The 27,294-nt window shown below is 54.8% G+C and overlaps 1 protein-coding gene across 1 annotated transcript; it reads left to right on the forward strand.

Annotated features, from left to right (window-relative positions):
* Positions 1–3,383: 3,383 nt before the first annotated feature.
* Positions 3,384–26,178, forward strand: CCDC169 (coiled-coil domain containing 169). Its single transcript, XM_075563542.1, has 8 exons — positions 3,384–3,466; positions 5,819–5,898; positions 9,150–9,260; positions 9,614–9,654; positions 23,333–23,431; positions 24,395–24,448; positions 24,911–24,987; positions 26,079–26,178. Exons 1-8 carry the CDS (start codon positions 3,384–3,386, stop codon positions 26,176–26,178), a joined length of 645 nt encoding a protein of 214 aa, XP_075419657.1.
* Positions 26,179–27,294: the final 1,116 nt, after the last annotated feature.

Genomic DNA, 27,294 nt, shown 5'->3' on the forward strand with positions numbered 1-27,294 from the left:
CTGGGGCCACATTCAGCTGGCTGCCTGCGTGTCGGTGAACCGTGACTAGGAATGGCCATCTCCATCCCTCATGGACTGCTGGGGGCGGCTCCTGAATGGTGGGAGCAGAGCCTGAGTTATTTGGTGTTTGGACCTTTCCAGGAAACATGGGCTGGCCCCTGCTTAGACTAAAGAAGATGGGTTCGTCCCACAATTTAAGTCGCTATGAGATGGACCTCTTGTAGAGAAGGTTTTCAATATTGAGTAATAACTGCTCCAGGTAACAGATTAGGTGCAGCATGGAAGATGGGAAGAATAAATACACAGAAATCTATGTTATGGAGATGGTGTACATCGTGTGGAGGCCAACAGCCCCACATCTGGGTCAGGCCGGCAAGCTGGAGGCATCTCCAGACTTGCAGGGGGCCAGTGACAACAGACTGCTGTCAGACAGCAGACTGCTGACTCACAAGGCTGTAAGAGCTGGCAGATCCAAAACCTGCAGGTTGTTGATGCATTCCCAGAACTGGTGGTTAGATGTTGAGGACCCAGGATCTAGAGATCAAGCTTCGTCAATATCCATTTATCAGCTGTAGGCCGTGACCGTAAGGAAACACCCTGTCTGAGGGGTGCTCACGTCAAACCAAAGAATGGAGGCTGATTTCATGTTGATAAATCATAGAATCATATCCCTTGCCACATTGACCACCTTAAATTAACCGCTCAGTTACACAAACCCAACATGGTCTGACTAATGTGTACAAGAAAAAGCTACCCCCTTTACATCTCATGTGAGTCATGAAATAAGGGAGGTGAAAAACAAAGGTGTTTGATCAAGGCACAGCTTTTTGAAGCTGTGTGTCTGTGTGCACTTCCATGTGCATACATACTGACTGCATCAGGAGGCTTCACGGTCTTGCAGTTAGGAGCTAGCGATGTGCTATGATGTGGCCCGACACAGTGAAATCAACTTCATAGTGGGTCGGCTCTGGGCAGGCAGTTCTAATGTTAGGGTGTGATCCAACAGCCTCCTTTCTGAGGTCACAGCCCTGATGTCATTGAAAGGTTTCCGCAGGAGTGTGAACACTAAAAACACCCCTTGCTTTGCTTCTTGCTGCGTCTGGATCCTGATCTGGCTTATGATTTAAGGTCCTTTGGACTTAAGTCAACAGCCTGCCAATCCTGGAAGCCATCTGTCCTACCAACCTTGGATTCATTTGCCTCTGCAGCCACCAGCCTGTGGCCTTACCTGCTGATCTTGGGTTCACCCCCCCCCCCTGACCCCCACCCCCCAGCTATTCGAGCCAGCCTAACATCTGATCCACGTGGAGCAATTTCCCTGATATAAAAATGTCCATTTATCTATATCGATAAGCATCTCTGGCGTTGCTTCTCTAGAGAGTCCAGCGTGAAAGGTGTTGGTCAGCAAAAGCCAGATGAAATGTGTGTAATCAGGCTTTTTATGCTTCTGTTAAAGACTTTTCTCCTACAACCAATGCATATTTACTGACCACTAAGGGCCACTCTGGATAGTAGAGACATAGCAACAAACAAAATACAGTTCTTGTCTGGAAGAGTTCATTACCAGATCAAGTGCACTGGCAAGAAGTTTTGGACCCCATTCTGTCATTTGTCACATTAATTCAGAGCAAGTAGGAACTAAGATGCTCTGGGGGTACAGACAGTTAAGTGGCTGGTTACTAAATAAAGAGATCTGATGGTTCAGACCCACAGTGGCTCCACGATCTAATCTGCTTCCATCAACCACCCCTGTCAAAAGCCCACTGCCACGAAGTCGATCCCAACTCAGCTGCCAGGACAGAGGGCTCACTGCTCCGTGGGGTGGGTTCCACAACCGCACATCTTTACAGGTGCTCTCCCTCAGAGTGGCTGGTGCTTTTGAACTGCTTGCCTGTAGTTAGCAACCTAAAACCTAACTGTGCTGTGTCCCGACTCAGCGAGACCCTGGGCAGGGTTCTTGAGGCAGTAAATCTTCACAGGAGTCCCCAGCCCCTGTCCTTAGCTGGTGGCTTTCAGCTAACAGCCAAATGCTAACTCATCAGCGCCCCCAGGCCTCCCTCAGGTCACCACAGTCAGCGTGGACTCAACAGCACCAGACCACATGGGAAAGGTACCAGAGAAGAAATGAGCAGATAAAGGCCATGTGCGGTTTTCTTTGTTTCACCCAGACGTGGATGGGGCCCAAAGATGGCTGTATTGAGGGGCAGAATGCCAAATCTGAGATTTAAAAAATAGAATGAAATCCTGCAGGGCAGCCCTGAGTCATGGCTAGGATAGTCCATCTGCTGGCTTTCGCTGAGAAAACCCTCTGGAATGTGCACCTTACCACACGGCAGGCAGCTCCGTGGCCTCCAGCTAGCACACCCACATGCACTGCCACGTGGCTCGGTGCCCCATAGGTGACCAGATTTTAACATTGGTAAAGCGAGACACATTGATAAAACTCATATCCTGGCGAAATAGCCACATGGCAGCCGAAAACCGTATACCCTAGCTTGTAGTGCATTCTTTCAAAAAATCGGACTTTTAAAAACCGCCACGGGACACAGGGAAAATTGTTAAAAATCGGGACTGTTGCGCCAAAAGCGGGACAGTGATCCGGGCCGTTCCCACGCCTCCCGGCCCTGTGAGGGGCACAGTTGCCCCGCGCTGCAGGTGCACTCGACTGCGGGGTTGCTAACCAAATGGTCCCTGGTTGGAACGCACCACCAGGCTCTTGGCCAGAGAAAGGTGGGGCCACTCCTCTCCCTCCATAAAGAGTTGCCGCCTTCGAAACCCACTGGGGCAGGCCCGCCCCTGCCCCACAGGGTCCCTCTGAGTCCACGTGGAGTGACGATGGCAGTGGTTTGATCTATTGTTTAAGGATCCCTGGCGGCGGCGCGGTAAAGTGCTCGGACACTAGGCAAAAGGCCAGTGGTTCGCGCCCAACAGCGGCTGCCGGGGAGGAAGACGCAGGGGCCTGTTGGCTGGGCATGGGCTCCACTCACGGGCTGGTTGGAGGGCACAGGTTCTTCTCCCGTGGGTCCACAGCTCCCCCAGGCCCCCCAGCACCCCTACAACACGGGGAACCACGCCCTCAAACCACGCAGGTCAGTGTCTCAGGAAGCAGTACGGTCCACGTGACCAGCTCTCCGCCAGCCCAGCAGTGAAAGCTAGCCGCCCCTCGTGACGTCACAGCCGCACCAGCAGAGGCTGCGTGGTGGTCCCAGCGGGTCTGCGTGTCCGCTCGTGACGTCACAGCAGGCCCTGACGTCACAGCCGCGCCAGCAGAGGCTGCGTGGTGGTCCCAGCGGGTCTGCGCGTTGTGCTCACCGTGGAGAACGGTGCGTTGGGCGCTTTTGAGTTGTCCTGAGTGCTGAGGCGAGAGGGGCTCCGCAGCCACGATGGGGGAAGGAGCAAGTGAGAGCTTCGAGGGCATGAGCGTGGATCGCCTCAAATTGGAGCTGCTGGAGGAAATCCACAGGAGGCGAGTGGGGGGGGGCATGCCCCCCAGGTCAGTCCCCGCACAGCGAGTTCAGGCCCACACCCCCAAAAGTCAGGTCAGCATCCTCACATTTAGTCTGTGCATCCCAGGTTCAGTCCACATCTCCCCAAATTCAGGCCCGTTTATGCACCTGAGTTCAGGTCCCTGCACCCAGAGTTCAGTCCACACTGCCCCTCCAGTTGTGTCCAAATCTCCCAAATTCAGACCAATACAACCTGAGCTCAGTCCACCCCCCTTAGTTGAGTCCATGCACCGCGAGTTCAGTCCACATACCCTCGAGCTCAGCATGTACCCCGAGTTCAGTCTACACCCCAAGTTCATCCATACCTGTCCACACACCAAATATGAATCACCCCACCCTTGACTTAAGTCCACACACTCTGAGTTCAGTCCACATCTCCCAAGGTCAGCCTGCAAACCCAGAGTTCAGTCCACATTGAGTTCATATCCGCCTGTCTCCCCAATTTCGGCCACCCCTCCCCCAAGTTCAGGTCTACATATCCCAGAAATCAGGTCGATAGGGCAGTAAGCCTAAGAATCATCGTCGGGTGTTGGTGAAGTGCTTACAGTGGCCCCAGTGCCCACAGATCAAAGCACTGCCAGGTCCTCCGCACCTTCACCATCGCATCAGGTCTGAGCCCATTGATGCAGCCCCAGTGCCAGTCCATCTCCTGGAGGGCCTTCCTCTTTTGCCCTCGCCCTGTGCTCTGGGGATTGGTCGCTCGACCACACGTCCAAAGGTGCAGTCGCACGAGGAGCACTCTGGCTGTACTTCTTTCAGAAGGATTTGGTCATGTTCTAGCAGTCCGTGGGAGACTCAACATTCTTGACAATCATAATTCAGAAGCATCAGTTCTTCAATCCAGTTTTCCCATGTATACAAAATGAGCAAAAATCCCACCTAAGTACACTTTAGTCCTCAAAGTTAACATTTGTGTGTGTGTGTGTGTGTGTGTGTGTGTGTGTGTACACTTCAGAGAGGACCTTTGCAGCAGATGCATTACTCCATTTCTTTCACTGCTGCTTCCATGGATGTCGATTTTAGATTGAAGTAAAATGAAATCCTGGGCCACATCTCTCCATTTTTCATGATGTGGTCTCTTGTTCCAATGTAAGGGATCTCCATCAGTAAGGGCCTCAAGTTCTCCTGCCTTTTAGCAACAAGGCCGTGTTCTATGTGTATATTCTACAAATTCTCATAATCACCCCACAGTACAGGGTAGAACTGCCCCGGTGAGCTTCCGAGACTGACTGTTGATGGGCACTGCCTTTCTCCCATGAAGCTGCTGGGGGTTTCAAACTGCTGACCTTAGGATCGCAGCCACTACAGGAAGTTCAGGAGCCTTCCTCCAACCCTGTTGCTGCACTGCTCTTCACACAATCCAGTTTATTTGTTCAGTTTACAGATTTGTGCTCATTCTAAAGAAGAGTGACCCAACCGAATAGAGAAATCACGGGACATTCGTACAATGCGGCGACAGACGATAATCCTAACACACGCTCTGATTTCAAACCGTGCAATAGCCCCTGCCCCACGCTCCATGTGCAGGTTCTTCATGAGCACAATCAAATGTTCTGAAATTCCCCTTTTTGCAATGTTACTCCTAATTTGTTATCCACAGCGTCTAATATCTGTGCACAGCTGGTAACGCACTTTACGGTAGTCTTTGTTGTAAGCCGCAGTCCCTGACAACAGCCTTGGAATGGTGCAGATCTGGATCTCGCCCAGCTGCTTAGCCAGGTTGGTTGCTAGCTGTCCCCCATCAGTGAGCACTTCCAGTGCTGCCTTCAGTTGTCGGAGCACCTCTGTCGGGGCTCCACTCGAGCCTTCGACACCTTGGCACAGCGTAGACTTCTTCAATGGTGCTGATTCTTGACCATATCCTGCCTCCTGAGATGGTTCGCTCTATCAGACTGATGGCTTTTGTACAGGGATTCGGTGCATCCCTTCCCTCCTCTTTTGATGCTTCCTCCATCGTAAAGATTGCAGTGTTGGAGAGAAAACTTGTGGGGCGGTTCCACGCTGCCCTGTAGGGTCCCACTCTACCACCCACAGCAGCAGCACCATTGCTGGCAGATGAGACACTGGGAAACCAGGTGACCCACTGTTTTGAAGTCCTGTTTCAATGCAGAGTCATGTCTTCATAGGGGTCTTTCTTCCTTGTGACACTTAGAGCCTGTGGGTGCTCTTCCAGCTGCTCGGTTAGCACAGCCTTCCCTGGCCCAACTCACTCCCACCCAGACCTGTAGGCAGTGGCGCTCCATAACTTAGCGGGCTCAGCTGCTCATTATTGTTTCAGCTGTGTCTTAATTAACGCGTGTCTTTAATAACAGGGATGTAGTACAACTCTCCATGCTTGAAACAAAGCACAAGATAACAGAACTGGAAGCCGGACTCCATGCCAGCAGTCAAGGTACACGAGTAAATAATCATGTGCTTGGACGTCATGTAGCACATTTCCACCTCTCTGAGCTACCGAGGGTGCACAAACGTACATGCCATGCAGTAGCCATAGCAAGGTCTCCGTCCTGCTCTCTGGTGGCCTGGGGGCTAGTTGATTTTAGAGGCCTCAGGATGTCCAGCCTGTCCCTGTGTCTGCGCGTCCCTCATTAGAACCTGTGCTACCGAGCATCAACACGTGGTTTCCTTACTGAACAGGATACTCTCATATGCTTCCTATAAACTGTCTCTCGCATTACAGCTTTGCTTTCACATCTGGGGGTCTGGGCCTGTATGCAGCCAAACATCACACTACTTCTCCAGTTAAGAGTTTGATAACTCATTTCAGTGGCCACACACACAACTCACAGGCAATATTCACGATTGAAGGGTTTGTTAAGGACCTTAACAGGTTACAGAGCAGGTGAGCGATGTGCTCAGGATACAGTTGTTCAGTTGGGGCCTGTTACAAATGTAAGCCTCAATGCATGCAGTCAGCTCAAACTCAGTCAGTAAGCCCCACTCCCTGAATTCAGTGCCCAAAGGCACCCAACTCCAGTAAGCCTCCACTCAAAGACATTCAGCTCAAGCTCAGTGTGTCCCCAAGGCCAGCTCCCTGACCTAAGCGCCCAGAGGCACACCACTTCTCATGCCAGCCCCCTGCCCAAGAGCACTTGGCTTTACTTGTCCGGTGGCCTGAGAAGTCCTCTGCTCTGTCTCATGCTCTGGCTTCTGGTTCTGCTGCTGCTCCTCTGGTGTCACAGCTGTCTTCTGGGTCCAGAAGGTTCGCTGTCCTGGGATCCTGAGATCCAAAGGACACACTCCACTCCTGGCTCTTGCTGGCAGTGAGATGCCCCGTCCTGCTCAGAGAGCTCCTTTTCCACCCAGTAGGGTGGCGATACAATTGCTCCTGTTCATACATCACTTACAAGTGAATCCCATCAGTGTCTTCTCCCAGACCCGGCAGGAAAGGCGGTTGGTGGGGTTAGAGACTGTCTAGAAGAGCCACAATAAGTGATTCGCTGCCCCTGCAGCCCACCCCCTGCCTTTTCTAGCCGTTGTCCCCTTCATACATGTAGGATAGCTACCCCCTGCCACTTTCAATCATTTTGCCACGAACACACCTATACAAGCTTGGAAGTCAGCGCCTCCTGCCGTGCTCCCTCCTGTGTTAGATGTCCAGTTTCTAAACTGCCCATACCAAACTATCCATTACTCTTGAGAGACAAGAATGTTTCTTGATGTGAGAAATATTCGTTTCTGGGGCCTGTTACAAATGTAAGCCACAATGCAAGCAGTCAGCTCAAACTCAGTGAGTCAGCCATAAGCAAGGTCTAGTCCAGGAAACACACCTCAACTTCCAGCAGTTGATGCCAGTTCATCATCCAACGTCTTGCTTCATTCCTCAGGCTCTGGTCATCTCAGCCCAGCCATCCACGATAGGTCAGTTGAGTGTGAGCTGCAAGTTCACGTGCACCTTTATGCACTTCAGACTAGCTGGCCCCTTCACACACACACATCAGCCATAGAGCCCTGGGGCTAGGTCCTGCTCATAGGCGTAGGATCTGTACAACTCTTAAAACTGCAGACCAGCTAGCCCTTCTTCTTCTCATCTTTAGCCACCGTGGACCAGGTCAGTGGTACCAATGGGATGTGTGCAAACTCAGCCTGCTCTTCACTGCTGTATTTGCCCGACTCCCACTCCGTAAGTGAATCCTGGTGGTTGCTATGTGCAGCACACCAAGCTCACTGGCTCCCTTTAACTTCCCGTATGAGGAAGGGCTTCCTCATGGCACACACTTTCCTGCATCGATGCATCCACCAGCCAAAAAAAAAAAAATTCTCGCTCAAATTTTAAACAGTCAGATCTTGGCTTCAAACGTCAATCACCACTTCCCACAACAGCTCTGGGGGCAGCTCAGGTTTTCTCCCTAAGTGCCTTTCTCTGCCTTGGATTCAAATAAAACACCCTTGCTTCCCGGCAATTCCTAATTCCACTTTCAGCATATTCTTTCCAATACAGGCTGAAGACAGGTTTACAAGCTCTTGTGACCATGATTGATTTCCTATTTTATAATACCAGGTAGAAGTGTTCAGTATAAATAGTGTATAGTATCCTTAACCTTGATGATAATACTCAGTTAATAATCTCTTCTCTACTCCAGTGCCTGTGTCTATGTATGTACATATGACCTGAAGCCTCTAGCAGGGTGCATCCAATAGGCACTGGCCAAATCAGATATTAATCAGCCAGGCTCCCCCCCCCACCCCACCCCCCCGGCCGATCCAGAAGCATCTTTTCTCCCCTGAGCTGCAGCATATCATTCCTTACATCCATTACAGGTAACCGATGTTTTACTTCTCCTGCCTTTTCCTTGGTCTCCGACACAACCCCATGCTTCTATGAGTCAGAGCCATTGCAGTGAAACCACTCTCCCGACACAAATGTGCTCTCTCACACAACACTCTCCACGTTCCTTCCAATTCCATAATGCATCACTCCAAAGGCCGTACAGGACTCAGAGACAGTATGCACGATGAAAGGGTTTGTTAACAAGTTGCAGTATGGCTGAGACTTGCTCAGGATTCAGTTGTTCAGTCAGGAGATGTTACAATGATCCAGAAAGAGCCATGCTGTTGTAACAATCTGAAGGCACTCAGCTCAAGCTTCATGGGTCAGTGAACCCAGCTCCCCAAGTTCAGTGCCCGCAGAGGATCCACTCCTCCAGGCAGCCTCCTGTCCATGGCGCTCAGCTTCACCTGCTCTGTGGGTGCTGGGAAGTCCACTGCGCTCACGCCCTGGTGCCTGGTTCTGCTGCTTCTCCTCTGAAGTCACAGCTGTCTCCTGGATCAAGGAGGTTCACTGCGCAGGAACCTCAGGTCCAAAGGATACACTGCACTCCTGGCTCTTGCTGGTAGTGAAAATGTCCCACCTCCTGCTTCTCAGAGGGCTCTTTTTATACCCAGCAGGATGGCGGTCACAGTCCTGCTCATATGTTTATTACTCACAGGGGAATCCCGTCTGTCTTCTCCCACCCCCTTACCCAAACCCAGGCAGGACAAGGTCGTTGGATGGGAGTTAGAGAGACTTTGACTGGAAGAGGTACATTAACTATTGAATGCACTGGCCTGCAGGGCTGCTTGTGAGCGCTGGAAGCCTACATGACGGCGATTACAGGCACACACACAGCCAGTGGTCCTCATGCCCTCCCCTTTGTTGCTCAGGTGGGGAGTGGAAGTCGCGATACGAGACCCAAGTGGAACTGAACAGCCTGCTCCAGAAGCAGATTATGTCCCTGGAAGAGAAGATGGAGGCAGTCCAGGGAGACCCTTCAGGTGCAGAAGCCCCCCAGGGTCACTATGCCCACTCAGGCCACTGTGCCCACCTAGGGCCACTGTATCCCCTGGGGCAGGAGCCTCCCTGAGCCACTGTCCCCCTGGACTGCTGTGTCCACCCACTGTCTCCACTAGGACAGAAGCCAGTCTGGGTTACAAGTCCTCCTGGGCTGCCGTGTCCCCTGGGCTGGAAGTCAACTGTTTTCCCTGGGACAGAAACTCTCCTGGACCTCTGGGCCCTGGGGAGCAGCTCTCCTGGGCCGCCGTGTCCCCTGGAGCAGAAGCCCTGCTGGACACTGTCCCCTCGGTTAGACCTGCCACAGCACCAAGCGCTCCCTTCTCCTTGGCTGCAGATCGACTGGCTTCCATTCGAGTCTACGAACGAATGCCTGTGGTAAGTGAAAGGGGGTCCCAAGCCCACCGGTAGTTGAAGGGTGTCGGCCTGTTTTCTCTAAGAGCAGCCCAACGCTGTGATGTACAGTGGCCCCAGGGACTCAGCAGCCAGGCCTTGGGCTCCCTGTGCCCGCGGTGCGCTGGGGACGTGGCTGAAGTGGACCGTCCGTAGCTCCTGCAGGCGGGAGAGTATGGCTTAGCCTATGGCCGCAGACACCTCCCCGGCTGGTTCCCTCACATGCTCACACGTGCGCCTGGTGGTGCCTTGGGTTGAGCGTTGGGCTGCCAGCCGCAAGGCAGGTGGTTTGAATCCTTCAGCCGCTCCTCGGGAGATAGATGAAACCACCCTCTTCAGTCAAGAAGTCCAGCCGCGGAATCCACAGGGGCAGCTCTGTGCTGACTACAGGGCCGCTGTGTGTGGGAAGCGACGTGTTGGCCGTGGTGGAGCGGTTGTGCGCACATGCGCAAGCGCGCACTATGTAGACCCGTGTGCGTGCACCCCGTACGAGTACAGTGGAGCCAGAGCAGACCGGGTCTGCTGCGTTTCGTGGGGCGCAGTCTCGCCAGGTTTCTGCTGCTCCTTTCGGTAGAACCCATTTGCCTTTTCCTGCTCTGACCTGGGTCTGCCTTGACCGAGTTCTGGCTCCTTCAGGTCGACTGTTCACGTGGGAATGTATCTCCTCTCTCTCTGTCTAATATATATCATTATACATATGCACAGTGGACCCGGCAGTGGGCTGCAAACCCACCAGCAGCTCCAGTCAAGGGCGGTTTCGCAAAGCCGGAGGGAAGGTCTCCTGGCGGGAGGGAGTCGCAATGCGCTCGGGGCACGGAACTGACCGGCAGGGCCCTTCCTTACCGCGGGCCCCCAGCCCACCACCTCAGCCCGAAGCCCACCCGCCTGCCCGCCTGGGCCTGGTTTCTGCAGGAAGCGCCCCGCCCCGGGAGGTGCCGAGGAGGCCCCACGCTGACCACTGACCCGCCGGCCCAGGGCTGTCCGGGAAGGGCCTTCTTCAGAGCCTCTCGCTGAGTGCTCCTTTCAGGAATATGGAAAGACATGGAGGCCATATGTTTAAAAAAAAAAAAAAAGATTTTTAATGAAAATCCCAACAGTCTTTAGCCAAGGAGTAGTTGATGTGCCATGAGGAGTGTCCAAAGGGTTGTGGGCAACTTCCTCCATCCTGTCAGTGCACTTTTCACATTCTGCAGCCCCTCCTGCAGGCGCTTCCAGAAAAGTACAACCACTAGGAGCCTTGGGGAGCGAGCTTGAGCGCCTGGCTTCCAGCAGGAGGCCAGGACTCGGCCTGAGACGGGTGAAGCTGTCCGCCCTGTGAGGATGGCGGCCTCCGCAGCCCACCGGGGCAGCCCCCCTCCATCCTGCAGGGTCACTAGCTGTCGGCCTCCATCCACCAGTCAGCAACTCATCTTTAAGTAGATCTGTTGTTTGTAGGTGCCAATGCGTCAGCACCGGCCCCCGGTCACCCTGCGCCCAACAGAAGTAAACCCTGCAGCGGCCTGCGCTGTCCTCACAACGGTCCCTACCTGAGGCAGCCACTGTGTCCATCGTCTCAATGAGTGTCACCTCTTTTCGCTGCCCCTCCACTGTGCCAAGCATGGTGTCCTTCCCCAGAGATTGATCTCTCCTGACAGTATGTCCAGGGTATGTGAGATTAAGTCTCGTCGTCCTAGCTTCTAAGCGGTGTTTGGGCTGTCCTTCTCCAAGACAGATCTGTTGGTTCTTTCGGCGGTCCACAGTGCCTCTGACATGACTCGTCAGCACCTCAAGTCAAATGCATTGATTCTTCTTCAGTCTTCCTTATTCTGTGTCCAACTTCACATGCCGAGGAGGCTGGGGGAATACCATGGCTTGGGTCAGGGAACCCTTAGTCCCCGAAGTAACACCCTTGTTTTTCATCACTAAAGAGGTACAGGAGTGTATCCAGTGCAGTCCACCTTCGCATCTCCTGACGGCTGCTCCCACGAGCACTGATTGTGGATCCAAGCAAATCCCATGCAGTCCACCTTTGCATCTCCTGACGGCTGCTCCATGAGCACTGATTGTGGATCCAAGCAAGACAAAATCTTGGACAACTTCAATTTTTTTCTCTATCTTGATGTTACCTATTAGTCCAGTTGTGGGGATTTTGGTACTTTTTACATTGAGTTGTAATCCATACTGAAGGTTGGAATCCTTGATCCTCATCAGCAAGTGCCTCAAGTCCTCACTTTCAGTGAGCAAGGTGGTATCATTTGCATATCACAGGTTATTAATAAGCCTTCCTCCAATCTTGACACCACTTTCTTCTCCACATGATCCATAGAAGACACAACCCAGATGCACACCTGGATTTGGAACCATGCACAGTGTTCCCGTGTTCTGTTTGCACAATTTCACACTAAAAACACAAACATCTTTGTGCTTTCAGCCAAGATCCGTCTGACATCAGTGGCGACATCCCTTGTTCCGCGTCCTCTTCTGAATCTGGCCTGAACCTCTGTCAATGGACTACAGCAACCTTTGTTGAATGATCCCATGTGCGAGCAATGATGCTGTCTTATACTCTGAGTGTCCTGCTGGGTCTCCTTTGGAATGGGTGCAATACGGGTTTCATACAGCCAGTCGGCCAAGGAGCCGTGTCCCAAGTAAATCTGTAAAGTCCTCAAGCTCGTTTCACGCACATCACCTCACTCTTGGAATCAACCAGCGAGGAAACATGGCATCCATGCTCACACGCGAGGTGCTGTCCCTCAAAGGGGTGATGTCCTTAGCTCCACATCCAGCTGTCTGCTGGTGCAGGGACAGGCGCTGCCTTCAGATGCAGCCTCTCCCGGTGGAGACCTCTCCCTGCTCTGTAGAGAGGACAGCTGTCCTTTTGCGTAGATCTGAGGGGCCTTCTAAGAGTTCGAGGGAGGATCCCGTTCATTGTCCTTCCAGCTCATTTCCATCCAGCTCTGGGCAGCCCCTCGTGTCGCTACAGAACTGGGCTGGCCGCGACGCTGCTGTGTGCTTGCCACTTGGAGGGGGTAACAGATGTGCCCTGGGCCTCCCTGCAGACCTGTGATGTAGGTACAGGAGGCCTGGTGTTGACCAGGAGCCGGGCAGACGCCCTCTGTGGCTCCTGCTGGCTCCCCTTTCCCACCCAGCAGCACCCTTTGTTCTGAGCCTGTCCCACTTTCTCTCTGGCTTTAGGAAAAGTGGGACATTTTCTGGCTCCAATTCCCCACCTCTCTCTCCCGTGGAGTCAGTTCCCCATCTTGTGACATTTAGACATTGCTGCTAGGTCTATTTTAAGCTCAATACCCTTTTAAATTCAATACTATCTGCAGAATAGAAAGTGTGAAATAGTACCTGCAGAACAGAAAATGTTTCTGGAATCCTCCTGTTTGGACACCTCCGCACCCCTCCCCCCACCCACCCAGTGTGCTTCCAGAAACTGGGCCTCACTAGCCTCAGGAAAAGGAGTCATGGGGTCTCCGCAGTGAAGCATTGAGTTTTGAAGTGAACCCTTGGCAGTTCAGCCCACCTGCCTCTCAGTGGGTTGGGAGATGCCGTGGGGCAGCTCTGCCTGCCCCCTGGGGGCTCGGGTGTCAGATAAGCTTTCCAGCCAACACAGCAGTGGGCTCAATTGGCAGGAGAGAGGAATCATCGAGGCTCGTGATTTCTGTCCCTCGAGGCATTCTTGTGACCCGTGGAGAAAGACCACTCAAAGAGTTCCTTCCAAAGGAGGAGGAGAGTCCGTCCGTCCGTCCGTCTGCGTCTGAAAAGGTGCAGGCAGCGGTGAGCACGCCCAGCAGGAAGTCCAGGCTCCGAGGGACGTTGATGTCACGGTGATGGGTGTCATCCTCTTCATGTTGGCTTGTGGCCGCCCAGTGGCCCCCGGCCAACACGGTGGAGCGGACATTGTGTGTCCACAGGATCTGCCCAGGTCCAACCGCACTGCTGTGTTCGGATGCAGAGGAAGTGGCAGCCCTGGGGAGGAAGGCTCCGGTCCCGGATGCCGGGCTCCGGGGAGTCCGTCGGCACCTAGGATCGGTGCTGGGGAGATGTCCAGGAAAGGAGTGGAACCAGACGAAGTCGCCGGCACGGAGAGATGGTCCGGAGTGAGAGGCTTGGTTGGTGAGGGAGTGCAGCTCTCCTTGCACTTTTACACGACTGTGAAATGTCTGGCACACTCACATATTAAACACCAACAAAGAAGTCCTATGGTTATTTATTTAGAGTTAAAATTAGCGTGTGCAGAGGCAGAGGTAGGTTAGGATCCAGTGTTTGGGGGAGGGGGCGGGCGAGGGGAGGGTGGATTAGAATCAGGGTTGAGTTACCTCAGCGTCAGGGGCTTTTATGCACTTGATAGCTTTGTCGTCCTCATCAGGCAGGTCCATCTGTAATAGAGCCTCCTTGAGTAGAGGTTTCCACCGCATTGTGATTTCTGTGGAGGTCCACTGAGCAGTGGCCGCCTGCTCAGCACTTGGTGCACATTCACTGGGGACCTGGCTGCAGTCCCTGGTATCACCGCGCTCTGCTGCTCTGCCCCTCCACCTAATAACCTCCTCCTCCTCTTCCTCCTCTGAGCACCTCACTGGGCCAGTGCTGCCCTTGTGTGGCCCGGGCTCCTCAGACAGCCTCCCTAGGGTCTCTGTTCCTCTGGGATGGAGGGAGGCCTGACTGGCCTTGGAGTGGACACGAGAGACCTACAATGCCTGCGCCTGGTCCCTCTGAGGCTGTTTGCAGTGTCTCCCTGAGCCCAGCTCCTGTCACCATCTCCTGCCTGTGCCCTTCATCGCTCCTCAGCGGTGACTTCCCCTCAGCCCCCACTGTGGCCCCCACACACCCGCCCACCCTGAGTGGTCCTTCCTGGGACCCAGCTTCACACAGCAGCTGCCTCTCCCCTGGAGTGGCGGCTAAGATTAGTGCCTGAGAACCAGCCAGTAAAGGAGGCTGGGCTAGAGCTGGTGGTCAGAGGTGAGCACTGACCACGCGCCCTGTCCTCGGAAAGGCTCTGGGCAAAAAGACCGGACAGGCACAACTGTGTGAGGAGATCTGACGAGCAGAAACCTGCGAGGGAGATGTCACAGCAGCCACGTCTCCGGCTAACCGGGCCTGGGCGGGCTCTTACCTCAGTCAGGAAATCAGGCGGTTGGTAGGTGAGTCTCTGGGACCAGGTGTCCATGTCCAGTTGGGTAGCCTGGGCCCTCAGGTATGTTCACAAGCTCTCTACTGGCCCTTGTTCCCAGTGAGGGCGTGCGCAGCAGCCTTGGGCCAAATGGAGTCTGAAAATTCAGAATGGGCTTGGCAGCAAGGGCATCTGGGGTACTTAGCATAACTACCTGGGCAGGCCCACGACTCCTCCTCCCTAGTTGGGTTCGGGTGAGTACTGGAGCCCCCATTAGGCCACTCACTCTGTGGTCACCAGTGTCCTGGCTGTGCCTGTCCCTTAGACCAGTTGAACCTGTCTTTCTGGAGGAGGCAGTGTGTGATCCAGAAAGACCTCTGAGCACAGAGCTATTTCACAATGTCACCTGGTTTGTCCTGCTCCTGTCAGTGTCTGCCCCTCACGGCCTGCTCTCTGGGGTAACTGGACGTCCACAGCCCTTGTTCCCTGTGTCCTGTGTGCCACCCGTATAACCAAAAGACTGGTAACCCGGATCCAGCCAGCAACCCCGTGAGAAACAGGCTGTCACACCACCTGTTTCCATAAAGGCCATAGCCCGGGACCTTTGTTCTATTACATGGGGCACTGTGTTGGAGTCGCCTTGACAAGTCCTTGTGGTTCCACAGAAGAAAGGCCTGGTGGTCCACTGTCCTAATGACAGCTGCCTGGGACACCGCATGGGGCAGGTGCTTCTGCTGTGTGCACAGGGTGGCCGTGAGTCAGCCTTGACTTGACAGCCCCCACGCCACCCAGCACTCTTGGTACCCTGCTTACGAGGCTGTAGCAGTGGGGATTGGGGTCCTTGGAGTGTGATGTAGCTGAGGTTGGTCAGGAGGCACTGTTCCCAGCAGTCAAGGGGGTTCAGTGTGTCCTCCCAGAGGTCAGAATGGCCCCCTCTGAGCCTCCTGGGAGCGGATGGGTCAGGATGAGTGGGTGTAACAGGGTTTCCTGTGGGAAAGCCAGCAACAGTGCTGGCCCCCAGAGGGCACTGGGCCCTCACCCTGCAGGAAGCCTGCTCCTGTGGCAGCTCCCAGGTCTGGGTGCTGGATTCACCCCCTCTTGTCCTCTCTCCGTGAGCATGCAGGGCCTGGTTTTGTAGCTTCCCTGTGTCCGAGTCCAGAAATGATTCCTGTTTGAAAAATAGCGTGGCTATTAGATTGTATTTCTGCTTGGGATGGAACAGAAACCTTAGCAAAAAAAATCCTAAACATATTGGGGTGCTGGTGAAGACCACTGAACACACAGCATGGGCCCCCAGAAGAACAAACGGCTCTCTCTCAGAAGGGGGGTAGCCAGTCACACATGCCAAGGGGAGAGGCCAGTCCCTGGAGAAAGGATGTCATGTGGGAAAGTAGGGCGTCCATGAGTAGGAGAAGGATCCTCAAACAGAGGGGTGGACACACTGGCCGCAGCAGGGAGCACACACTGAGCTGAGAAGGCGGGGCAGGCCAGGCAGTGTACTGTCCCGTTGCAGGGTCTCTATTGAGAGTGGGCAGGCCGGGAAGTGTACTATCCTATGTCTAGGGTCTCTATTGAGAGTGGTCAGACCTGGCAGTGTACTGTCCCATTGCAGGGTCTCTATTGAGAGCGGTCAGGCTGGGCAGTGTACTGTCTCATTGCAGGGTCTCTATTGAGAGTGGTCAGACCTGGCAGTGTACTGTCCCATTGCAGGGTCTCTATTGAGAGTGGTCAGGCTGGGCAGTGTACTTTCCTGTACACTGCCCGGTGACTGGCCGTTCAGTGGTTCACAATATCTGGCCACCTGCTCCATCAAGCCAGCGGCTGAGGAGACCCGGGGGTAGCTGTGCCATCACCCGGGGTCTCCGTGATTCTAAACTGACCCAAAGGAAACAGGTGTTCAAGGTACTGTAAGTCGTAGCCTCATCCTCTGTTATAAAAATAGGTTCTATGACACGCCCACAGTCCGCGAGCCGGAGATGTCTCAGCATGCTTGCTCCTGAGCAACATCCTGGGTGGACTTTCCCCAGGCCGGTGTCCACTCTCTGGCAGGCAGTCAGTCCCACGTACTCTCGATATCCCTGGGCGGCACTGGTGTCCAGCGCCTCTCATTGGCTGCCCAGCAGCTGCATGAGGACGAGGCGATCAGGAAGCCAGGATGTGGCAAGTGCACCTCGGTCCTCACGGGTCTCCTCTTCACCTATGGAAAGGCTGGCAGTGAGGGGGAAGGAAGGGTGCTCTCAGTGGGACAAACTTGGGAGGGGTCAGTCCTCACGGGTCTCCTCTTCACCTATGGAAAGGCTGGCAGTGAGGGGGGTGGAGGAAGGGTGCTCTCAGTGGGACAAACTTGGGAGGGGTCAGTCCTCACGGGTCTCCTCTTCACCTATGGAAAGGCTGGCAGTGAGTGGGGGCGGAGGAAGGGTGCTCTCAGTGGGACAAACTTGGGAGGGGTCAGTCCTCACGGGTCTTCTCTTCACCTATGGAAAGGCTGGCAGTGAGGGGGGGCAGGGTGCTCTCAGTGGGACAAACTTGGGAGGGGTCAGTCCTCATGGCCTGTGAGTGGCAGTCGCTGACCTGCCTCATGTTTGTATTTGGGGAGGGGACCAGCCTGGCCATTGATGACTTCCATGCACAATTAATTTCCAAAGACAAACTTTGCCAAGAAAGCTCTCCTCGCCATCATCACTGAGCCAAAGATCCCCGGCCGCAGGCGACTTGGCCTCGAGGTGGGCAACCGGGAGGTCATGGGTTCGAACCCACCGGGGGCTCCCTGGGAGAAAGGAGAGGCAGCTGCCCTGGGGGAGCTGCAGCCTCGGAGTCCTGGGGCAGGTCTGCTCTGCCCTCAGGCCTCGGAGCAGGGAGGGATGACAGGAGTGGGGTGTTTGGTTCGGTGTGTGCTGCTGGGACACAGAGATGAACCCGGGTGCAGCCTGAGTGACTGTCAGCCCCACAGGCTCTTGTGTTATTCAGAGAGGCTGGTGCCCTCTTTCTGCTGCCCCTACTCCCTCCGGGTTCAGGTTTCCCCGCTCTCCTACCTCTGACAGCTGTCTTCCCCCAGAGGGTAGGCAGGCCAGCCTTCAGGGAGGAGTGGCGGTGGGTAGGTGCCCCCGTGTTGGTTTCCAGGAGTTGGGGGTGACGCTACCTGCCTCCCGGGCCTGCCTTATGGAATGGCAGCCCGCCAAGCCTGTGACCCAGACTAACAGGGAGCCCAGGGACTGCATGGGCTTGCGTTGAGTGGAGGCGGGGAACGCAGTGGAGTCCCGAGAATGGTCAGTTACAGTGCTGCGTAGGGACTGACATGTGGACGCCTATCGGTGTCACGCATCACTGCACAGGGACCTGGCCTGCCCCCTTCTCTTCTGTCCCGTCTCTTAGAGGTATGGTGGGGTACTTGACCCCACCATAGTAGTTCACCCATTGCCACCTGAGAACCTCACCCCAACCCGCTGTCACTGAGTCGATTCTGACTCTTAGTGACAGAGCTCCAGGAAAGACCGTGATCTCACAAAGGCAGAGCCGTCCGCCAGCCTCGGGTGTGGGCGGGTGGGTAGGTTAGAACCACTGGCCTTTTAGTCAGCTCGCTCGCCCCCTCCCATCCAGTCAGGTCTGAAGCACAGCAGCCCTGCAGGGCAGGCGGAGAAGGGCCCGTGGGCATCTGAAGCAGCACATCTTCTCAGGAGCAGACAGCGCCACGTTCTCCACCTGCTCACCCCCGTTAGCAGCGCCGCTTGTGACCACTGGGCCCCTGGGCGTGGGGTGAGCAGCCCAGACCCTCACACGTCCTGAAGGTCCCCAGCCCTCATCCTCTTCTCAAGAGCCGCTCGCGGGTCTCCTGCTAGGCCCTGTGGTTACTGCTCACACATGATGGTTCTGCGCCGCGTGCTTTGCTGGCTGTCGGATAGAGTTGGTCCAAGCTCAGACCTCCCTGTGTGCATGTGTACCGTTTCAGACCCTCTGCAGAGAGGACCTCTCCTACCCGGGGAACTGCATGGGCATGTTTGTTGACACGTGACCACCCATCGAACCCACGAGACCGAAGCCAATGCCCTCCAGTTGATTCCGACGCGCGGGCTGCCCCGGAGGCTTCTCCCCTCTGGGAGGCTTCTCCCCTAAAGGGAGGTCACCAGGTGGGTGTTCAAGCCGCAGACTCTTCATGTGCTTAATCCGTGTGCCACTAAGGGCCGGCTACGTACCCTGGACTCGAGAGACATGCGTTGTAAGGAGTCCTGGTGGCGCAGCAGTTAAGCATTCAGTGGTCACCTCACTGGTCAGCCATTCAAATCCACCCTCCACCCCTTGGGAAAGCGGTCTGGCTGTCGGCTCCGCAGAACTGGCAGCCTTGGAGACCCTGGGCAGATGGTGTACGCGGGAATGACCTCGATGGCGACGTGTGTCAGCATCCTAAAGGCTGTGAGAAGATGCACACTATGCGTAACGCCATGTTTGCCATTACGGCCACGTGGACAGCTTCACTGTCCTAAAATCGCCCTGTGAGCCCCTGCTCACCGCTGCCTCCTGCCCAGTGCTGTTCCCAGAGTGTCCTGCACTGGGGGTCCTGCCGTCAGCGTTTCCAGCCAGGCTTCTCTCACCGATGGGTGCTCATCCGAGGTCTCTGTAACCCGGCAGCACTTTCTCTCCCACTTCGCATTGCCGAAGGGCACCCCACTGGCCGCAGCACCACGGTCTGCTCACTCGCTCCCCTTCGAGGGACATGTTAGGGACAGAGCCATGACCAATGTTCAGGCCGCCTTCCGAAGCCAGTCTGCTTGCCCGTGGCAGCAGTGAGTGTGCCCGTTGGATGGTGTCCATGCTGTGGGTTCTGGGAGGTCACGTAGGGGTCAGGTGGCATCTCATTGTCTGACTGGTTTACAACTCCCAGTGGCACATGGTGTTGAAATATCCTTGTAAGCTTATTTGGCATGTGTTTATTTTCTGTGGTGAGATGTGTGTTCTGATCCTTTGCCCATTCCTTCGTGGGGTGGTTTGTTTTCTTGCTGTTGAGTGTTGAGGCTTTCTGTGTGTTCTGGGGACATGTCTTTCATCAGATACGTGTGGGCGCTGTTCTCTCCCATCTCATCTGTCCTGTCCTGTGATGGGATCTTTCATGGAGCAGATGGTTTTCATTTTAATGAAGTGTGACTCGTGATTGGTTTTCCTCGGAGATGTTGGTCTTTGGCAGAGTGAGTGGAAGCGAATTGGCAACACCAAGGTCATCTGGGGCTTTTGCCCAGTGACGTCTTCTAGAGCTGCGGCTGTAGGGGGGTGGGGAGCGGGAGGGTGTGAGCACTGCCTAGGTCAACTTGTCAGGTGTGGGGGGTGGTTCTCAGCTGTTCTAGCACCATTTGTTGAACAGACAACCCTTTGCTCCTGCGCCCAAGCCCCGTGGCCTGTCTGTGTTCAGAGCGCCCAGCTGGGAAGGCGCCGGCGGCACCCCCAGTCTCGAGCCTTCCTGCCCATGAGGCAGTGAATGAACCGTGTTCTTTACATGGAGCACAGGCCTCTCCTGAGATTGAGCCCTGGGGTTTGTTTCCGGGGCCTGCTGACACAGCGCTTACGCTGTATCTCTCGATCGCAAGGTCAGCAGTTAGAAACCACCAGCCACTTTCTTACTCCCAGGCAGACTCGCAAACCCCAAAACCCACAGGGGCAGTTCGGCCCTGTCCCTCGGGTCACTCGGTCCAAAGTCCACTCAGAGGCTGTGACTGAGAATGTCAATGACTTTAATCTCAAGTTCCAATCGCTCATTGCTAGTTTATCAGAAAACACTTGGCCTTTGGGTTTGATCCTCATATACAAGAAACTGGCTCCTCATCCCAAGGGGCAGTGGCTGTCACCGACGATTCCTGGGGATTTCCTGTGGAGACAATCGTACCATCAGTCGTCTGGCTGCTGTGTTTCCTGAGAATAACACAGCCTTGCAGAGAGTGTGCAGGCGCAGGACGCTGGGCGTGGCGAGAGGGCACGGTCAGGGCTGAGCTCAGCCGGCCACACCCAGAGGGTCTTGGGCGTTTCTGGAGGAGGAGGAGGCTAGCACCTGCTCCTTCCCCTATTACAGGAGACTTTGTCATTCTTCCCACTGCTTTTTGTCCTGTTTACCCACTCTGAGCTCTTGCTGATGCGAATAAAAACAGCAGGCTCAACTTGTGATCACATTTGCATACTGAAGGTATTAGCCAAGGTCTCAGAGGTCATGGGTCCAGTTTGGCAGTGCCTGGATCAGAAAACAGCCAAACTGCGTGCGTTTCTCCAAGTTGCCTTTGATAGCTCATCTGCAGCAGACAGTGTCTGCTGATGCCTGGTCCCCTTGTCTTCCGTGGGACCTGGGGAACTCCAGGGCTGGGGGTCACCCAGTCTGACGGTGTCATCTTTGTGCCCTGACATCAGCAATGCATAACTGCAGTCACACCGTGAGCTCACGACTAGCAGCCAACCTGCCTGGCTTCAGGCGTGTGCACCTGGTGCTGCTGCTTCCATCCTTCCCTGTGGCCTCAGGGGTCTTGAGTGCAGGTGGTGGGGGCGCTGAGGGACACCCAGGCCCAGCTCTCTGTCCCCGCCGGTAATCAGCTCTGCTCTCACCACTGGGCTCAAGTCTCCTGTTTTCAGGCGCAGGAAATCCCCCCTTCCAGGTTTGTTCAGAGTTTGTTTTTTTTAAACCATACGTGCACTTTGGATTTTGTCAAATGCATGTTCTGCATCTATCAGTGTGTTCATGTGATTCCTTCTTTCTCTTTCGCTTACTGGTGTGATAAATGATTTTAACTGACTAAGTGCTGAACTAGTCCTACCTCCCTGGAATCAAGCCCCCTCTGCTGTTAGTCGTTGTTGGATTCAACTGGCCAATATTTCGCTGAGAATTTTACACCCATGCCCATGAGTGGCTGGCTGTAATCCGCTCCCTCCTAATGCCTTTGACTGGGATGGTCCCTTTGCTACGACTTTGTGGAAGGAATTACGGGGGATTGGTGCCATTTTAAAAATCCAAAATGTAGATTTAGGTTTTTAGTTTGGGGGAGATTTTGGTGGTGAGGTTATTTTTTTGTATATGTGGATTTTGCCAAATAACTACATAGGAATCAACTAGAGTCCATCTGTGGGAAGAGAGGATGGAGAAGCTCAATATTATCAGCCAGGGGCTGCTGGGGAACAGAAATTAGAACAAGTCCATGAGTGCCAACTATGGCTTTGAGTCTAATTCCTCTGAATTTAGAGACCACCAAGACGAGATCAGACACACTGGACCCCAGTGACCAAGGACCAGACGAGCTGTGGGGTGATGCATCTCCCAGGAGGAAACAAATCACCCTAGGAGAGAAAGAGGCCATTCAGAAGACAGGACAGAGAGGAAAGACCCAGGTGGATGTCAGAAGAGACTGCAACTCGCTCTGGAGTGAACATAGAGCAGCGAAGGCAAGTGGAAGAGATGGTGACGTCAAAGGGCAGCTTGAGAAGACAACGTGAATGAAATAGCACCGAGAACTGACAGCGATGTCTGTCTGTGTACACAAGCCACATACGTCTGTGTCACAAGTCATCTCTCTATAGGCCACGTCTGTCTGTGTAACAAGAAATACCTATGTATATACAAGTAATGTCTGTCTGTATCACAAGCCACGTCTGTCTGTGTAACAAGCAGTATATATATTTTGCAAGCAATGCATTTATGTATATGCAAGGGGACTCCGAAGTTTGTGGACAAATTCCTTTATCTTTTAATTCCGTCTTCTCCACAAATATTTTGAAGCCTCCTTGAATATGTATATGTGTGTTAGGTATTGGACTACTTGCCATAAGGTCCTCAGTTCAAACCTTCCAGCTTCTCCATGTGAGAAAGATGAGGTTGTCTGCTCCCAGGAAGAATTGCAGTCTTGGAAACGATATGGTCACTGTGAGCTGGAATTGAGTCAATGGCAGTGGAGATGGAGATATGTATGTACACGCACACGATCACTGTGGGTATACATAAGAAGCCCTGGTGGCACTGTTGTGTAAGCATTGAACCGCTAACTGCAAGGTTGGCAGTTCAAATCCACTAGCTACTCCTCAGGAGAAAGATGAGGCTGTCTGCTCCTGGAAAGATTTACAGCCTCAGAGACCCTCAGAGAATGGACTTAACCGTGGGTGGGAAGGGTGTGTACACCTGCGTGTATCTATATCTACATAGAGTCACTGTGCATTATCTATTGTGTATATGTATGTATCTATATCTATGTGATTTATCAAGGCTGCCCTGGAGAATGCTCTGAGGCTGTCACTCGGCCTCCGGCCCTGGACAGTGGTTTGGCATGCATGGTCCTGGATTCCGTGGATCTAACCGGCCCTCCTGCCTGTAGCGCTGTGTCTTGGCCTCAAGCGTCAAAGGCGAACACAGCGGCCAGCCCTTCCCTTCAGGCTGGTCGGGGGTTAGAGGCATGGGTGCAGGCCGAGCCTGAGAATACCCATGTGGTATGCCACTGCCAGGGCTCATGTGCTGGCATCACGGGGTGGCCAGGGGCTAGGGGAGACGGGCAGAAGTGGAGCCTGTGCCCTGTGGTGTCCAGGGCATGATGCACATAATGGCGCTCTCCCCTGCAGGAGGCCTTGCACACGGTCCTGAAACAGCTGGAGAAGGAGAAGCGGAGTCTAGAGAATCTAGTGAAAGACTCCGCCCTCAGACTGGAGCAGGAGGCCCAGGTGCAGGGCCTGGGGTGGGGGTGGGGTGGCCTGGGCACACCACTGCATGCAACAGAGTGGCCTGGGGGGCGACTAGGCACACCCCTTGTGCAAACCCAGGAGGCCTGGCAGCTCAGCACACTCCTGCATGCATGGGGCGGCCTGGGGGCGTGCTTGGCACACCTGCGTGCATGGGGTGGCCTGCGTGCACCAGCAGGGCCATGGAGAAGCTCGTGGGAAGATGGAGGGCAAAGATAAGGTCTTTTCTCCCACGTACCTGTCGCCAGTGTGCTGATACACCGTTCTTCTGGACGATTGACCTCGAAGGCGACTCGGAAAGCCGAAAGCACTGCCCCCAGGCTCCCACCTCCACCAGGCCGAGATCCATCAGGGAAGCTGCAGACATGGGCTTTGAGTCACACCCTTGCCTCTGTCTCCCTGGGGCACCTCCCACAATACTCATGCCAGGCAGTGGCTCGGGTTGGCAGAGTCGCTGGTGGGGGGGCTGGGGGGATTGTTTCTGGCTATGACCCTGAAAGAGTCGTCTCTGAAGATTTACCTCCAGTGCACAGGCAAACATGGCCCTGGGGAGAAAAGAGTCGGGGCGGGGAGCACTGAGGAAGGAGCTTGGCAGCCACCCACCTGCCCCTTCCTGGGCCCACTGCCCACTGCAAGCCCTGCCCCACTCTCACTCTCTGGGACCCTCAATGTGAGGGCCACCCCTGAGGAAAGCCACCCTGCCTTTGACGCGGTGCACAGTGAGGGCTGCTGGCTGCTGGGGGGTGGGGGGGTGTCTAGAGAGACGGCAAGGCCGCCTGTAGACACAAGGCCCTGGTGGGGGCTGTCGCCACAGCTGGTGCTCTGTGCCTCACAGGCCGACTGGTCTGTGGCCATATTGCTTCCGAGCCTCCCAGACAGGGGCCACGGGGACCCTTCCCCGAGCTCGGAGGCTCACCTGGGCCTCTGCTTTTGCACCCGCGCCAGGCTTACCACAGGACCAACAGCGAGCGCCGCTCGTACCTGGCGGAGATGGCCCAGGTACCTGGTTTTCTCCCCTCCCAGGCTAGCGGCTTCCTCCGCGGCAGTTGTTGTTGGGGAAACCGGGGCGGTGGAGCGACAGAATGCGCAACTCTACTCAAGGGACGAAAGCATCCCCCACGTTGAGATGACGGGCGTTGCTGTACTGAGGACCCTTCTGTGGAAGGCAGAATTGCCCCAGGGACCCCGAGAGACCCCCCCTCTGCCCCTTCACCTGCACACAGCTCACATAAAAACATGGACAAGATTTTTTTTAAAGATCAATCCTTTCACACTGTGTTTCCCGTCTCCCTTCCATGTTGGGGCTGGAGAGGGGGTTCTGGAACCTTCCTGAAGGGCCTGGGTTGCAGCTCTTGGCCTTCCCATGCTGCTGCTGAAGGCAGCGGGCAGGCCAGGGGCTGCCCTTTCCTCTGGGCCCCTCCTGGTGCACGAGCGTCCGGCCTCACAGGGCTGTCTTTTCAGATAACTCTCCCCCACCCACTTTCCAAGAGACAATCCACCGACCAGCTGCCCAGGGTGAAAGAGACTCTCCGGAAAACGTAAGTCCTCCCTCGTCCTCCCTCTTGGCAAGTCCTCCCTCGCCCTCCCACTCGGCCATCCAGGTGGCTGCGGCCTGCGGAAAGCCGTGCCTACCTGCTGGGGCGGTTGAGCGTGTAGATGGCACAGCAACGCAGCCATCGAGTCAGCGCCAACTCATGACATATCGGGTCAAAGAGATACCACTGTGAGGACTGAGGGCACCTGACCTGAGCCAGCCCATTCTCCGTGGCCTCAGACGCAGCACGTGGAAGGTGGGCGTTGAATAAGAGGAAGAATGGGTGTATCCGAATGATGGCATTGGAGAATACTGGAAGTCCAGGGCTGGCCGGAAGAACCATCAGGTCTCTTCCGGAAGAAGTACAGCCAGAATGCTCCTTGAAGGCACCGATGGAGAGCCTACGGCTCATGCACGTAGGACAGGAGAGATCAGCCACCGGAGAGGGGCACGACGCTCGGTGCAGTCACGGGAAGTGACCCAGAGGAGGCCCAGTGGACGCTGCAGGAGTACACGGTGCTCGTTCTGCCATTCCCATGGCTGGGACACGGCCCCGAGGACGTGGTTGGTTCTGAGCCAGGATAAGACGTTGTCCTGGGGAGGAGGCATTAACACCCCCCACCCCACTAATGACAGTGTCAGTACATTGAATTATTGGTGGCCGTGGCCTGCTTAGTCTGGGACATGTTCATTTCCACGGCCCAGGATAGCTGAGACCCGACCGAGGTGTGAGCTAGCTGGGGGAGGGAGAGCCTTGGTCAGGAAGAGACAGTGAGCACGGGGAAGCCCACTGTGGGGCCTCTGAGCTGGCATCAACTGGCTGGCAGATCCGTCAGGGAGAAGATGCCCAGCGTGCACCTCTGACCCTGCAGAGACGGCCTCCACATCCGACCGCCCCACGGCGGCTGCTCGGCCCTGTGCGGAGGTGGCTGTGCACGGCACACCACGGCCCATGTAGCCCCAGAGTAGACCCTCCCCACGGGTGGACTTCCTGGTGAAGCCCGGTGGGCCCGGATGACTGGGCGGGGCCACCCATGCCTCTGTTCAGACCATGTGTGTGTGAGGGGAAGCTGGCTCACTCGCCTTCCATTCCAGGGAGAAGTCATACCCAGCCAACCAGAAGGGCTGCAGTGCCACCAGGGGGCCCATGAAGAAGATCCCGAGGACAAGCCACCTCCCCAGGCTGAGCCCCTGATGCCCGCCATACAGGATGGCCTGCCACGCCCCATCCACTGCTGGTGCACACCTCTCCAGGGGGTGCCCCCCACCCGCCCACCTTCAGGAAAGAAATAGAGCCGCCTGAGCCCACCTTAGCTAAGTGTGTGTATGAATGTGTTTGTGTGAATGTGTGTGTATGAATGTGTATGTTTTTGTGTGTGTATTTGTATGTCTGAATGTGTGCTTGTATGTGTTTGTGTGTGTGTAAGTGTGTTTGTGAGTCTGTTTGTATAAGTGTGTGAATGTGTGTTTGTGTAACTGCGTGCATGAATGTATGCATTTGTGTGAGTGTGTGTGTAGGAATGAGTGTATGAATGTGTGTGTATAACTGTGTGCATGAACGTGTGCATGTTTATGTGAGTGTGTGAGTGCATGTATGAAAGGGTGTGTGCGTGTGTGCACGTCTGTGTGAGAAGACAAGTGGGCACTACTATGCTGTGTTAAACCCCAGCTTATGACATCTGCGAGGAACCCCAGAGGGGCTCCCACTGAGTCCCCAGCACAGCAGGACGGGGTGTGAGGACCAAGGGGCAGGGCGTCCAACTTGGAGGCCACCCAGTCCAGTCCAGTGCCTGGGTCAGCTTCAACCGTCCAGTGTCTTCATTTTTCAGCAGAAGCACCTTGCCCACAGTTATACATGTTTCCACGAAAACCTGAGCATGGGGTCCTTACCCAGAAACGCCTTGCTAGGGATGGGGCGGGTGGGAAGCAAACTTAGCCCACATGTGCTGCCCGTGGAAAAGTACAAACTCCGACGTTACCAGGGCCCTCAGACCTCTGTGCTGAACTCAGCGTGCTGCACGCAAGCCTGGGCCTTTGGGCAAGGCCCGTAGCCACGCCACCGCTGGCCGCTTGGAAGGGGTTGTGTTGGGCCCTTGGTTCTCAGCCTCCCTAATGCCGTGACCTTTTAATACAGTTCCTCATGTGGTGCTGATCCCCAACCATAGCATGATTTTCATTGCTCCTTCATAATTGTAATTTTGCTACTGTTATGAATTGTAATGTAAATATCTGATTCGGAGGATGTATTTTCATTGTTACTAATTGAACATAATGAAAGCATAGTGATTAATCACAAAACAGTATGTAATTA

The sequence above is a fragment of the Tenrec ecaudatus genome, chromosome 11 (assembly GCF_050624435.1).
Source record: "Tenrec ecaudatus isolate mTenEca1 chromosome 11, mTenEca1.hap1, whole genome shotgun sequence".
Taxonomy (NCBI): Eukaryota; Metazoa; Chordata; class Mammalia; order Afrosoricida; family Tenrecidae; genus Tenrec; species Tenrec ecaudatus.

Excerpts from the sequence above, each read along its gene's own strand:
- CCDC169 (XM_075563542.1), top strand. The coding sequence starts at position 3,384 with ATGGGGGAAGGAGCAAGTGAGAGCTTCGAGGGCATGAGCGTGGATCGC. Across the intron at positions 3,467-5,818 it reads CTGGAGGAAATCCACAGGAG|GGATGTAGTACAACTCTCCA; the intron begins GCGAGTGGGGGG and ends CTTTAATAACAG. Across the intron at positions 23,432-24,394 it reads GACTGGAGCAGGAGGCCCAG|GCTTACCACAGGACCAACAG; the intron begins GTGCAGGGCCTG and ends CACCCGCGCCAG.